General features: G+C 44.3%; 3 protein-coding genes across 5 annotated transcripts in view; 1 reads left to right on the forward strand and 2 right to left on the reverse strand.

Moving 5' to 3' along the window:
* anxa5b (annexin A5b) overlaps nucleotides 1–14,985 on the reverse strand; it is a 397,957-nt gene that overhangs the window by 49,293 nt on the left and 333,679 nt on the right. The window lies entirely within an intron of this gene.
* On the forward strand, nucleotides 443–9,839 carry tmem192 (transmembrane protein 192). Of its 2 annotated transcripts, XM_070982806.1 has the most exons (7): nucleotides 464–589; nucleotides 1,346–1,501; nucleotides 2,166–2,427; nucleotides 2,564–2,686; nucleotides 8,284–8,389; nucleotides 9,088–9,247; nucleotides 9,278–9,298. In XM_070982806.1, the coding sequence occupies exons 1-6, from the start codon at nucleotides 560–562 to the stop codon at nucleotides 9,200–9,202; spliced, it is 792 nt and encodes a 263-aa protein (XP_070838907.1). In that variant the 5' UTR covers nucleotides 464–559; the 3' UTR covers nucleotides 9,203–9,247; nucleotides 9,278–9,298. The 2 variants fall into 2 exon arrangements, with proteins under 2 accessions (XP_070838917.1, XP_070838907.1); XM_070982816.1 differs by having other exon boundaries at nucleotides 443–589; nucleotides 1,349–1,501; nucleotides 9,088–9,839.
* apela (apelin receptor early endogenous ligand) lies at nucleotides 10,839–13,455 on the reverse strand. The gene is made up of 3 exons (XM_070991076.1): nucleotides 13,157–13,455; nucleotides 11,256–11,345; nucleotides 10,839–10,890 (listed from the first exon to the last, which is right to left on the reverse strand). Exons 1-2 carry the CDS (start codon nucleotides 13,230–13,232, stop codon nucleotides 11,257–11,259), a joined length of 165 nt encoding a protein of 54 aa, XP_070847177.1. The 5' UTR covers nucleotides 13,233–13,455; the 3' UTR covers nucleotides 10,839–10,890; nucleotide 11,256.

Below are 14,985 nucleotides of genomic sequence, written 5' to 3' on the forward strand. Positions count from 1 at the left end.
GACTGCACAAAAAAATGTCATTTTAGAATAGATCAACATCCAAACAATGGTGGAAAAAGTGATCAGATCTTTAAATCAGGTCAAAGTAGAAATAACATGATGTAGACATACATCATCCCTTCTGATTTGCTGTGTGGTACTGTGATTAAATATGTCACTTTTGGAAAATACAACAGAAGCACAAAACTGAAACAATGAGGGCCTTGGAGAGACTTCCTGGGGCTCCAAGGCTTTTACCTGCTCTGCACAAATAGAAATTAGAGCTTTACAATGCAAATGCAACACCATCCCAAATTTCAAAACGTTTTTTTTTAACAAAACCTGCAGAAAAATCTCAACTTATTTAATACAAGCACAAAAGATTCTGCTTTTAATCAGTATAATCAAATTGACGAATCTTCCCGGAACCAAAGCTGAACAGAGACCGGAGTCATTAAATAGAGGAACCGGAAGTGCGCCAGTATTTGCCTGCCCGCCCCTTTCCTAGCATGTAAACTGATGGTTGTTTATTATTGTTTTGTGACGACTTCTTTAAAAACGTCGGACGTCAAAAATAAAAATGGACTCAAAGGGACCTCCGCTTTATGCTGTACGTACAGGTCATTAACGTTACCTGGTCGCCATGTTTACGGTTAGCTTAAAGAGAGCAGTACTGTGTGGCAGTTAGCCTGGTTAGCTAACAGTCAACAAGATATGAAACAGCATATCTATATCAGCATATATGACTGACTTTATGTCGTGTAGCAACAGTTTTCTTTTACAAATGACCACATTAGCAGACCATTAGCTCCCAACAGCTTTAAAACGTGGTAAAATGTACGTGTGTGGGCTGCTGTGTCGTTGTTTCTCAGCTGTTTCCTGTTTTCAGTGTGAATGTTGAAATGAGATTGTTGTGGCGCAGCTTGTAACTACATTAAGCAGAGCAGCTAGCACTTATTAGTGATTACATGGTTGGTTTCATGAGGAATGAGCCCTTAGTTATTACTAGATTATTACTTCATCACTATTTATTTTTCACAAATATGCTTTGGACTTTTATAACCACTGTTGTAATACTGGAGACACAATATAAAAGAGGAGGGAAAGAAACAGGATGCAGTTAAAAAGAAAAATATGTGCAAATCACAACTGATGTCAAGTCAGAAAGTTTCATCCGGTGAGTTTTCTAGACCAGTGTGCATAAATAATCAATGGTGCATTGTATGTGAAACATGCCATACCAACCTAAATATGACATGTCTGTAATTTATCTGTAAGACATATAAATATCATATTTTTGCAGTTACATTAACTAATCTGTACTTAAAAACGGGCCTACTGCTTAATAACGTGGTGTTCATTTCAGCAGGCGGGCCCCTCTCTAGACATGTCACGTAGCCTTGAGGAGGACTCTCTGGTGGATGGACCTCTGATCTCTGCTGACGCCCTCCACTCTGCCATCAGGAGAGAGTTTCAGACCGTACCGACAGCCTGCCATGCTGGCCTGCTGTCTTTACTGCATGTATGATACGCATACATTTACACACATTGCGTTTGCTCAGTATATCAGCTGTAACTTTGTGAACGTGAGACCTGGTTTCTCCCACAAATAAGACTGAAAATGCTTCAGAATAGTTCAGAATAGTATTTTTGTGGTGATTATTCTTATTTCATTTTGATATCCTGGTACTGTTGTTATGTAATCGTCAATGATTTGCAGCTGTAGTGATTACTTAAATGATTAATTGACAGAAACTTTGTTGGCAACTATTTTGATAATCGATGGAATGATGTCTGAGTTCCTGCTTCCAAGCAGAAGTGCCAGATATTTGTTTTATTTGCTGCTGTTTCTGTCTTTTATCACGATGAACTGATTATCTTTGAGTTTAGGGCTGTTTGTGGAGCACTGTGGGCTTTTTTTGATTTTCTAATATTTCATAGACTAAACAACATATCGAGTAATGAAGGAAATAATTACTACTATTAATAGTTGCAGCCCTAAAATGCTTAGAAACTTTAAACTTATCAAGAGTAATCTTACTCATCTGGCATTCATCCCCTCTGCCCTCTTGACCTGGTTGCTTTCAGTGACCTTTTTGTTTTCTGTGTGTGATAGTAGTCAAAGTGTCTGATGTCTCTGACCACGTACATCTGTCTCACTCTCTGTGCTCTCTTCTCTGTTTCAGGTGGTGTACGTGGTGTTGTCAGTGTGTTTGGCGGTGCTGTGTGTCTTGAAATTTGGCCAAGAGGAGGTGTGTATGAATATTTTGGGCAATGTGCGAGGCGACAGCGTCATTTTGTTTGGGAAGGTGTGTTTATGGGTGCTGGTCCTGCTGTTCACCGGGTGTGCACAGCACCACCACAGCCGGGCCAGGAGCAGAGGATACCTGCGATTCTACAGAGAGATGCAGGGACTGAAGCACCTGCCACTCAACGTTCACTCTGCAGGTACAACTGCACTCGTGTTGTCAGGCAAACTGTAAATCTGTTTGTTCTGCTGCACGTGTAGAGGTCAGTTTTCTCCACAAGGTGGCAGTAGTGCTAAAGGAGGAACGTGTTTGTGTTCCTGTATATTTGTGTGCAGGAAATGTTCTGCTGCTGGTTGTTCTGGCTGCCCAGTTATCACTGACTGTCCACATCTACATGCTGCTCACCATCCTGGCCGTGGAGCTCCTGGTGGCCTTACCGTGTCTGCTCTATTACACAGGTGAGCTGATGTCAGAATATTTTAATACTGGGTAAGATGATTTCACTCTGGGATTGCAACGTGAGTCTTTTAGATGACGGCAGACTTTCGTGTAGTTGACTGAAGTGTGATTGCATGATGTACATCAGACTTTTAAGGCATGCACACAGCCACCCACCCACCCACACACACACACACACACACACACACACACACACACACACACACACACACACACACACACACACACACACGTGCCTGCTCCCATCCAAAACAGAAAACATGCATTGCACAGCCAAACTTAATCCCTTGCTTTCATTAGCACACCCTGAGTTTCCTCAGTTCCAGCTGTCTTTCCTCTACACTAAGAGACTGACTTAATAAAATCTTACCTGAAATATGAGGAAAGAAACCAACTTCAGTGGTAAAATAAATATATTGAACGAATATAGACCTTAAAAATGAAACTAAAAAAGATTCCTCACATCAGGAACAACTGGAAACAGTGTGGCTCTAATCTGGATCGCAGTGTCACTTTCTTTACTTTCAGTTCACTTTATTTAATGTTAATTATCATACTGTGCAACATAAGAGTCTTGTGAGTGACGAGAAGGAAACACGATATCAGTCGGTATGATAACGTGACACTTTTTGTATTCCAGTGTTGTAAGAGCGATACTCTACACCAGTCCTACTAATATCAGTGGAGGTATATGGACAGACACACCCCATAGATTACACACAAGCACACAGACTACCCCCACTCTCTATCTGAGTACATTCGCATCACAATACCTGCCCTGCCCTTTTCAGACTCGACAGCATGACAATCAGCCATTCAGCTCTCTGTCCTCCCTCCCTCCCTCCCTCCCTCCCTCCCGCTCTCTCTCCTGATACAAACACCAGCAAACCTTGTTGGATAATGCCCATAATTATCTTTATTTCTATCTATTGTCCTTTTTTTCTCTGCCTCAGGAACTAATTGGTTGAATTTGAAATGAACTCCCTCTGGCCCACTTTGTTGGTAGCCTTGTTGAAACAGCCATAATCTGCAAAAACTTAACCAGGGAGGAATTAAATCACTTTGCAACACAACAGAGCACACTGCCCATGTTGTAAACCCTGACTTCGCTGGCTGTGAAAAGGTATTTAAGAGAGCATGTGGGAAAGAAAGCATGGACGGCATTCACAACTGTTTTCACACATCGTTCCCCAGTTTGACTCGGCTTGATGTCTTGTTTTGCATTAATATTCTGGTTTGTGTGGGTTTGAGTTCTGCATTGGGCCTGTAAGTATTTCTTTTACCAATTGTTAGACGTCACCTGTACAACATTTAGTTTAGTTGCTGCAAACGTCCCTTCATCATTGTCGCTCGGTCAGTCAATCCACCGCTAACAGCTCTGGAATGATTGCTGTGACATTTTGCACATCCAGTCGTGATCCCCAGAGGATGAATCCCAGTGACTTCAGTGGTCCTCTGACTTTTCCTCTGGTACCACTCCACTGGAAAAATATCCAGTTTGTCCAGAACTTTAGTTAAAGACTAAATACTTTGAAGACATGATCAGAAAAGCAAATGTTAGCATGCTAATACACTATGCTAAGACGGTGAACATGGTAGAAACAATATACCAGCTAAACATCAGCTGGTTGTCATTGTCCTTGTTAGCATGTTAGCTTTTAACCCAAAGCTCACAGCCTCACAGTGCTGCTAGCATCTCTGTGTTTTAGCGACCTTTGCAGGGAAAGTTCAGACTCCATCTTCAGCATCAAGAACTCTCAAGCCAACTTTAAGATCTTCAAAGACAGAAAGGACGCCTCTTACAGCTCTGCTGACACCTATGCAATGGGAATTTGGTATTAAAGTAGTTTAATGTTAAATAAAAAAAACAGGATTTTTGCAGGTAGTCTTTGAGGAGTTGTGTATTTAATTATATTTATTTAATTCAGTATTTCCTATAACTCTGGGCTACGTGATAATAAATTCAATCCTCACATTAAATTCTCACTTAATGCTGCTATCAGACCTCAGTACTTTATGATTACCACCCCAAATATGTCTGTTTTGGAAACAGGCGAGTGCCAGAAGTTTCTTATTCTGGGCTGTCACTTTGTGTTAAGACAAACTGAGATGTGGTTTGGGTTGAATTTAATGTAGTTCATAAGTTTGAGAAATAGGAAAATAAATATTTCTTAAAATTAGAGACTGAAACTTGGGCAGAATTTAAGTTTAAGTTAAGAATTTATTTATTTATTTATTTATTTTTTTTAAAGGCCGTGCCGTGTTAACAGTGATGGACAATAAACATTTAGATATTCCCCAGAATGTCAGGTGAGCTCCAATACACTGACCTTCCTCCAAGTATGGAAAGGAAGACTGCTATTAAAGATGGGGACGGGACATTGGAGGACAGGACATTGGAGGACGGGACATTGGAGGATAGGATATTGAAGAATCTGTAATCAAAGGAAATCCATATTAAAGGTGTGTTTGGCAGCTGAGGGGCACAGATTGGGGTTGGAGATACCAGAGAGTCAGGGAGAGAAGATAAGAGGCATTAGGATTTAACCTAGCCAAAGGGTAACCCTCAGCCCGCTCCACCCAAACACAAGGAGGCTCACACACACTCACACACATTGTCCCTGTGTTTACAGTGAGGGTGATCCAGTGTGTGAGGGGTGTATCTGTGTGCGCTCGCTGCATTCCTGCTCAGATCAGTGCAGCCAGGCACGACGCGAACCGAGCGACGCCTCGCAGCGCGGACCTTTTTAAGCACGCACACACATACACACGCGCAAATCCACCGAATGATGCAGAGTCAAGGTGACATCAGCGTGTTCACGAGGAGCAAAGAAACTCTTTTAAGAGGAGACGCAGAAGGAGAGATATAACTCCTGCAGCTATGAAGTCCATACAGGAAGGCCTCGTTCAACTTCTCTTTGAAGTGCATGATCATTGTAAGTGTGTGTGTGTGTGTGTGTGTGTGTGTGTGTGTGTGTGTGTGTGTGTGTGTGTGTGTGTGTGTGTGTGTGTGTCTTTGAGGTTGGCTGTATGTTTCTGCCTCTCTCATTTTAACATGAATACACTCTCCTCTATAGACCTACATGCACATCAAAGCCGTGTCTTGGCCTTCAAAGGCTTAACTTCGAATACATCTTTCTCCTCTGCCTACAGGAGCACAGGGTTCACACACACACACACACACACACACACACACACACACACACACAGATACACATACCTACAGTATAGCCCTATCACACACAAACCCCTTGTGCTGTTTGATGTAAGAGTGAGGACCGACATATTCAAAGAATGTTTGAAACTCAACTTATTTTTGATCATAAATATCTTTATCGTTCTGATCTGTCCAAAGTAAATATCACTATAATTATCACAGCATTATCTCAGTGTTGATATGTTAACAGTATTCACCCAAGTATACAAAATCGTGCTAAAAAGTTAGCAGATTTGTTTCAGATCTCATGGCATGATGTGACCATGTGACCAAACAGAGTGATGATCAGTCCAAAAGCCTCACCTCATCCACATCACTGCACCAGACCTTACATGCTTCACTTTCACCATCATTTAAACCGATGGCCTCAGTGTTTTTCCTCAGACTGTAGCGTCATTATCATATCTAATCTGGTGGAAATGTGTCTGTTTTTTCTCTTTGTTTTGTTTCTATGGGAGGAAAAACTTTAAAAACTTAAAGTCATACCATAATACCTCCACAGTAATCCAGACTGAGCTGTACCGAACCAGCACAAAACTCACAGCAGGATCAGGATCAGGCAGATCTGCATGTTAGCTGGAAATATGCAGCTTTCTGCAGTCAAATCAGTGCCAGTCCGACATTACAGTACATTTACAAGCTGTACTCTCCCTTTAGAAGTACCCACACTGTAACTGTGATATGATATGATCCTCATCATTTTTAATTGTGAAACATATGTTAGTTATATGCACAAAGGTTTGTAGTTTTTAATGTAGATGCTGTAGAACTGACACAGTTTCATGAGCAGGATTTATTTTCCAGCTGACCGCAGACTTGTGGACTCTCCCCTCATTCAGTGTCCTGTGGTGAAACTAAAAGGCGTTCACAGGCCTCCTCTCCTTCGTCCTCTGACACTCTATTCAGTCTCCTTAGTTGTGGGCATCCATTTCCCTCCAGGTCTTTGATTTTGACTCAGGCGGTGCTTAGTTGGGAGCACTCTATGCGGTACCTTAGCTGTTAGCACCTCTGCAGCTTCAGCGTTATCACCTGGAAATGTGCACTTCTTAATGGGCAATTGAAGCTTCTCAGATGTGAGCAGACCAGGTCTGTCCAGCCATGTGAGCGTGTGAGTCTCTAACAAGGACGTGTGAAATGTGTCACTTCCTTCACACTGCTCTGTCCATCCATCCATCCGTCCTGGTGTCTCTGTCTCTAACACACTGAACTCCACAGACCTGAAGAACTTCCTGGACGTCCTGGTCCTTTTCTATATGCGCCCTAACTCACAGCGTGTTTACAGGTTTGCTCATAATCCAAACAGAACCAACTCTCTGGTTATTTTATGCAACTTAAATGGTTGTTTTGGTGAAATTATGGCTGAAATCAGAGTACATAAAACCTGATGAAATACTCAATCTTACAAATGATTGTTCCATCTGAACAACTTCACTCGATTTTTGAAGCAAACATTTATCAACCTCCTAATATTAACAGTTTGCTGCGATTATAAATGCTTTGTGACCTTCTCCTGGTTATTCTCACTTCTGTTTGTACATGCAAACACTCGTCATGTGTGGAAAAAAAAAAAACAGAAGAAATTTTACCCTGTTGGTAGTTAGTGAAATATTTGACAGCAGTTTAACTTCCTTCCTCGTCATTTCTGACACAAACACACTCATCATCACGTCTCTCCACCTCTTCATCCCTCTGCCTTTCTGGAATGTCTCTCTCTCTCTCACATACCTGCTTACTGTTACTGTATTTACACACACTCACACACAGATTTAGGGCCTCATTATGCAGGAATGTGCAGTATTTCTCTAGATTGTGTGTGAGTGTGGATGCCGCGATGCTGCACTGGAGCAAAGTAAAGATAGCGCTCTTTAGAGCCTCCCTGACAATTTCCTCTGGCTAATGACACTCGAGTCTTATCAATCCTCGGCCGGCTCCTCCCTCTGCCCTTCCTCACACACTCGCCCTGCAAACCACACACACACACACACACACACACCTCGGCCTTATCTTAATTCAAACAGCGCCGACATCTCCCATATTTTTTTTCTTTCAGCTACTGTATGCTCCACACCTCGCCGCTAAGCCCGCCTCTTGTGTAAAGGTGTGTTTTTTAGGGTGTGAGAACGAGAGGTTTGAGTGCAGGATATGGCAGCCCATAAGGACTAAGTGCAGGATATAACAGCCTGTGTGTGTTTAGGAGAGGGAGTGGGATGGAAAACAGTAAAGCAACAAATGTGTGCTGTTTCTCACCTGAGTGATTAATGTCTGTGGGACAGCTCTCCCTGCGCAGCAGTGTCTGCGTGTCTTGATGACCAGATAAAACGCCAGTTTGAAGACATGATCAGAAAAGTGACAGATGTTTTCTTTGGCTTGTGGTTTTAGTCAAAGTGATGCAGTTCAACAGGGAGCGAGCTGCACCAGACGTGAGCCAAGAAGAGCATTCGCACAACTTCAGTATCTCGAGCCTGCCGACTGAGACCGGCTTCAGGTACACACATTTCACACACACGCACACACACACGCTGGCCATAGCCACTCACAGATGTGCACCGTGTCATAAAAGAGTCGCTCTCGCAGTTGAATCATCCTCTGAGTCGCCTCTCCGTGATGCAAACTGCAGTATTTTCTCTGCAGCACGTCTCCAGTCTGAATCGAATGCTGCCTCATTAACACGAAGGCTTCAGCAGCATGAAGTTAGATAAGCAGAGAGAAATGTTAAATGCGCGTTCTTGAGAGTACAGTAGTAATTTTGCCATTTAATAATCACCTCTTATGCGCAAAGATAACAGAACCAGTTAAACAAAGCCTGAAATACTTTGAGTCATTAAGTCATTGAGGGCTCCTTCATGTTAGGTCCAAATGCAGGAAAACTTCCTCAGAAAATCACAGAAATTAAGCTTTGATCCCCACCTAATGCTCATAGTGTGACATAAGAATATATGAGCAAACAGGAATTGGTGCAAACCTTTTGTGTTTCAGTCTCCGGTGCTCTTCTACTGAAACATAACTTTTAAAATCCATTGTCATCTTCAGCTGGACCAGCTGTGAAACTTCGCACAATCGTTGTTTTAATGGAGCCGTTGTGGAACATTTATTTGATCCGTTGTGTTTTTAGACGGGCTTGATGATTTGGACCTAAATGTTTGCAGACGTCACTCATTCAGGATTTATTTATTTGTGTCTCAGAGAGGGCTCCAGCCTGGAGGAGGTGGTGGAGAAGCAGGCCGACCTGATCGAGTACCTGAAACAGCACAACACCCTGCTGAGCAAGAGGCTGCTCAACCTCACCGCTCAGCACTGACCACAGCCCGGCCTCCTCCTCCTCCTCCTCCTCCTCCTCCTCCTCCTCCTCCTCCTCCTCCTCCTCCCTGGGAACCAGCCATCACACACTGGAGCCTCTCTGCTCTCATGACGCAGAGCTGAGGGGAGGTGTGGGTGTGAAGGAGAAGGCTGACGCTGGAAGAAACACTGGATAAAAGACTAAAAGTAAGGAAATCCCTGAGCACACGAGCTCCTGTGCGCACAGGCTTAAGACGGGAGGGTTCATCCTCACCTGAGATGGACAGATAACGCAGGAGGAGGTGAGCTGTAAGTGGAGGACAGTTAAAGAAGTGGGTGGAGGAGGAGGAGGAGGGGAGTCACGGGTCACAGATCAGAGGTGAGGGGTTTTTATCACTGTCTTACGACCCCCAGCGACCTGTGTGTGCCGCCGCTTGTTTCACTGTGAGAGAATCAGAAAATAAGTTTTAAAGATCATCTGCACTAAGGAGGAAGGAGCAGGAGATGGGGGGGGGCACTTTATCAGGGTCAAACAACAGAAAGAGATTTAGCAACGCTGTAAAAAGTGCTATTTTATGTCTGAATATGTGTGTAAATGCTTCATTTGGTGTTGAGTGTGTGTTTTTGTGATCTGATTCCAATAAATCTTTAATGTTCTCATGTTTTTGTTCATGTTGAAGCCTTTTCAGGATGCCACGGTACGTCAGGGAAGCCAGTGTTCAGTGTTTTGTTGCACTGACGTTCATTCAGTGTAATACAGCGTGAGAGCTGAAAGATCGGCCGGTGTGAATGTCTTTTCCCGCCTCGCCCTTCCCCGTGTTAAATATCCACACTCGCGGGAATCTGCGTTAACGAAATATCGAGGTCGTCGTTTGAGCCCTTGGCGTTTGCTCCCCATTGTGATGTCTTTATGCTCTGGCGTCCGTAACTCCGCGGGGAGCGCTGCATTTACGACTCCTTTCCCATGTGGCCTCTCCTGGGAGCCCGGAGTTACCCGGAGTGCTGCAGGTAGCAGGAGTCCTGCTTGATTTGGGGCCTTTAGCTCACATGTATAAAGATATTTTCTTTACTCTGTCCCTGCTTAAAGCGCCCTGAATTTAGATGAAGTCTGGTTTAAAACCTGATTTTAAAACACACAAACTCACATAAGAACAAAACAGTCCACTGATACATTTTTTATTAAAAAGTTTTAAATGTAATTCAATAAACATTTCAAGTGCATACATGCATTATAAACACTTTGTGGGAATACTTTGCGGATGCTGTTCATCATCGCTGCTGTCACTAAGATGTTTCCAGCTCTTTGGTCCGTAGCTTTGAAGTCGAGCGTCGCCGACAGATGTTGCAGCTCCTTCTCCTTGTTTTACACAAGTACTGGCTTCTGAGGATGATGAGGGAAGGTGCTTGAAACTGGACAAAGCCAGATCTGTGGCCACAGGGCTGCCAAAAGCATTTCATGGTTTATATTTTGTTGGGGATGAAGAGACAGACATGGACATGGAGCTGAAGTCGAGCTTGATTTTGAACACTTTTGCAGCTGCGCACACATGAAAGTCTTTGGATGGCGTTTCCATGGTGTCCCACTGTTTTCCCCCCACATCACAGTCTGTCTTAGTAATGAGTCCCATCCACGGTGTTTGGGCCGCACACTGCAGTTGCTTTATATTCACATTTCTGTCCTTAGTGCCATCCTCACTCTTGTGCTTCAACCTGAAATGGAAAAACACAATTTAGTATCCTGCCAAAAGGAGTTCAGGGGAGGACAAAAACAGCTTTAAGTGGCTGCGGGTGTTCAGGAGTCCAGGAATTAAAATCAAAACCCCCTCTCTCTCCCCCAAAACACCCCTCGTGGCACTAAAGCCTTCCTCTTCATCGTTAGTGAGATTTATGTCTGAGCCTTTTCCCCTCGCCACACTCCTGCTCTGTTCTGCGTGAACACACACCCCTGCCACTAATCACACACACCTTCTTAACCGCCACCTGCCGGCTCTGTAACCTGGTTTGGTTCCACGTATCGCACGGCTTGGTTCATAACCCCTTTTAGACAGAAACACATGTACGAGCGTCCGGCTTACCTCAGGGGAAGGGTACTCTGGAGTGGAGAGGCAGGCAGCGTCTGTGTGGGCAGTGGTGCCTGTGATATTTCCTCCTCAGGTTCAGGAAATCTGAAAAAGATGCTTTCATTTGAATGCACAGAATAAAGCCCCTGCATAAGCAGATTAAACGTGTAGCCTATAAAACATATTGTAATGTAAGTCAGACTGCTAGAATGACTGGACTGCTTATCAAATTGCAGGTGTGAAAGCACGATTTATGTGTGCAGGTGGACCCCTGCATATCACCTGACGGCAACTAATTAATCCCAAATGGAGGAGAGGAAACTCAGCCAGGCTTTTTAGCACCACAAGAGATAGAATAACATCTTCTACAGTCACCATCTTACAAATAAGTGTAATTTTAACCCTACAAAGGCTGATTATGGCCTAACTTGTCCTCTGTTGGCCATAGAGAAAGCCGGCTTTCATGGGTTTTATTGTTTGGATTTTCCAGAAACAGGGCGACCCCCTTCTAATAAAGTGGGACACGCAGACCTAACACATGATTATTTTTAAACGTCCCTAATAAATCCACTTTGACTCCTGCGGTTCACAGGCTGCCAGCCAAGCCCAGGAAGAGATAAACTGCCAGATGACTTTATGGCTCCCTCTTCCTCCCCCTTTCCTCCATGAAAGAAACCGCTCCCCACGCCTCAAGGTAGGCTTCTTTACACTTGGCACTGCTCCTCCATGTCATGTTAATAAAGCTCGGGGATTTGCATGGAGTGTTAACACCGTGATTGACAAAAGCGCGCCGGAGTGCCTTCCAGCCGGGCACAAAGGGGCTCACCGGGGTCGCCGCGCGATCCCCGGCGGCGCTCCCCCCTCCTTCCCACCCTTCATCCTCTCCTCTCCATCATCGCATGAGCCTAATCACGACCTCGAGCCCAAAGCCTCTCTGTTTAACGACGGCTGTGAGTCTGCGCCGCGATGCCGAGGACCAGATACCCGCAAACCAGCCTGGATTTGCGCAAAAAGCGCACCTGCTGCAACAGGCAGGAGCAGCGTGATGTCTGCTTTTACAGTTAGCAAAACCTTTCGCATAAACAGGGCTTTTACTCATTTGTAGTCAACTTTATGTTAAAAAAAGTTTAAAAGACGAATGTTAAACTATCAATTAACATCCGAACAAGTTTAAGTTAGTTATGCTGATGCTGCATTCAGGCCGTGTTGGTAAAAAGTGCAAATCGTAAAAAAGTTAGCGTACTTTCTAGTCGTATTATCACACCAGGTACATTGAAAATAAGACTGAATAAGTATTTTTATTGTTTTTAAAATTTGCAGCCGTTTGGCTAGCAAGATTCAAAAAAATAAAAACAAAAATAAACACATTTCTTTTAGTTAGCTAATTCGATTGTCCTGGTGTAAACAGCAACTGATTGATTTCGTTTAGCCAGCGAGGTTGACTTTGCAGATCTTTTGCGGGTCGTTTACACTTTTTGTGGCTGTTTCACAAGCAGGCTCACGGTAACGGTTTTTCCCACTCGAGTTTCCATAATTACGGACTTTGCGTTAAGCCTGAACACTCCATAATTGATAGAATTCGTATGTTAGCGTTAGTTACGTCCCGCCATGACGACTGACGGAGCCACATTTTATCTGTAAGTATGTTGTCGCACTTCTTTCATTACTACAGCTTTCTTTTTTGATTTAAGTTCAACTTCTAATAACGCTATGTTTCCCTCCAGTGAGAGTTAGCTAGCAATAAGCAGAAGTATCCTACTTTTGCTATGATACCTGCCGTTCAGCGTACACTGCGCAGTGTTTAGCGCAGTATTTAAAACTGCGCCCGGGACTATGTTTGAACTGTCCGGGCGGATTTTAAGGGACACCTGTCGGCCAGTCGGGAAATCTGGACAGCAAAGTTTTGGGATGCTTACCTGGTCTGGCGGAGGAGACTGGTGCTACAGCGGCTACGAGCAGCAGGAGCAGGTAGAACAGGTTGAAGACCTTCATGGCTGCGCAGCAGTTAGCGTCTGATGAGCTTAGTTGATGCTATTTTTCCAAACGTATGGAGAGTCCTTCCGGCTCTGAGCTGGACTGATGATGCTCGATGTGGTTCAGTTCTGTCTTTCTCCTCTGTTTCAGTCTTGAAGAGCCACCGTGGGAGAATCCAGCACCTCTTTTCTCAGGATGATCAGTATGTCCCTAAGGAGTGTGTGTGTCCAAAGTGTTTGTGTGTCCAGCGAGAGCGTGATTGTCTCTGTGTCTGAGAGCGAAGTGACAAAGGTGCCTGTCCCCCCACCTCCTTTATACAGCCTTTTAGAGGGAGGGGGGAGTACGGAGGGGTGTAGCTCCCACAGCAGCCCCCACCTCAACCCCTGACACACACACACACACACACACACACACACACACACACACACACACACACACACACACACACTTCAGTACTGCACATATTGACCCCACATGTAGAGGGTAATTCAAGTGACAGGAAGCCCCCTCCCTACCCTCCAACTGCCCCTTGAACACACACTCTCCTGCATGCTGCATGGTGTGTATGCGTGGATGAGTGTGTGTGTGTGTGTGTGTGCGACTATCAGTGATGGAAATACTTTAAGGGAGCAGAAGAAGCAGGCGGTGTTGATTTATCACTTCCACAGATAGAGAGAGATTTAAGGAGCAGTGCATGAAAGTAGCAGGTTGCAGATCCCAGATCTTTCCTCCCCCAGTTGTCCCCTACCCCCGCACACTAAGGAGGACACACACATCTGGGGCTTTTGGGTGGTGGTGGTGGTGGTATTGGTGGTGGAGGGGGGTGTTTGCGCCGAGCATTTCAGCCCTGACTGAGTGGAATCCTGGGATGCACTGGACTAACAATACTCTGACTGACTGTCTGGGATGCCGTCTGCTGCGTCTGTCTGTCTGTGTGCGTGAGTGTCCGTCTTTGTGGGGAGGGTGTGTGGTTAAATAGAAAACTATGTTTGGCTAAAAAACGATCCCTGTCATGACCCGTAAAAATCAAACTTTTTTAAAATGCTTGCATAACTCCTTAAAAACCCTAAAAGTTGAGTTCGGTTCGCTCGTTTCACTTCATTTCATCCTCTCATTAGCGCCTCAGAATGTTTTTTGGCACCGAGCGTGAAAACCTGTCGGGTCCTGAACGGTCACCGAACGCTTGATCGGATTTATCACCTTAGTTATTTATTCTTTACTCACCCATCAGATAGCTCCTGATGTAAAGGTCCAGTGTGTAGCATCCAGAGACATCTAACCATCAGGATACTGACTGCAGCCAACTGAGTATTCCTCGCCTCACTCCGCTCCTTCCAAGCGTGTAGGAGAACCTACTGTGGTGGCTAAAAAAGGCCTCTTGAGCCATTTGTCTGTTCTAGGCTACTGTAGAGGCATGGCAGTGCAACATGGCTCCATGGACGAGGCCTCGCTCCCTCTGTAGATATAAAGAGCTCCTTCTAAGGTAACAAAAACACATTTTTTTATGGTGTTTATATAGAAATGAAAGCATGTGTGAGTATTTTATTCTATTTTTGCCATATTTTGCCCATAGATCCCACTAAATCATAGTTTCTTTAGGTGTTGGTGCACAGCTGCTTGTGTTTAGTCATTCAACATTTGAGTTTTGTACCTGCATCCTATTGTACCTGCACTATCATCAAAACATGCAACAATTCACAGCCCTACCTCTGATGCAGGCTGTCAGTTGGGGGTATACCAGCCGATTTTCTTGCGGCAGGTATCCCAGTTC

This window comes from Chaetodon trifascialis, chromosome 2, assembly GCF_039877785.1.
Source record: "Chaetodon trifascialis isolate fChaTrf1 chromosome 2, fChaTrf1.hap1, whole genome shotgun sequence".
In the NCBI taxonomy this organism is placed as follows: Eukaryota; Metazoa; Chordata; class Actinopteri; order Chaetodontiformes; family Chaetodontidae; genus Chaetodon; species Chaetodon trifascialis.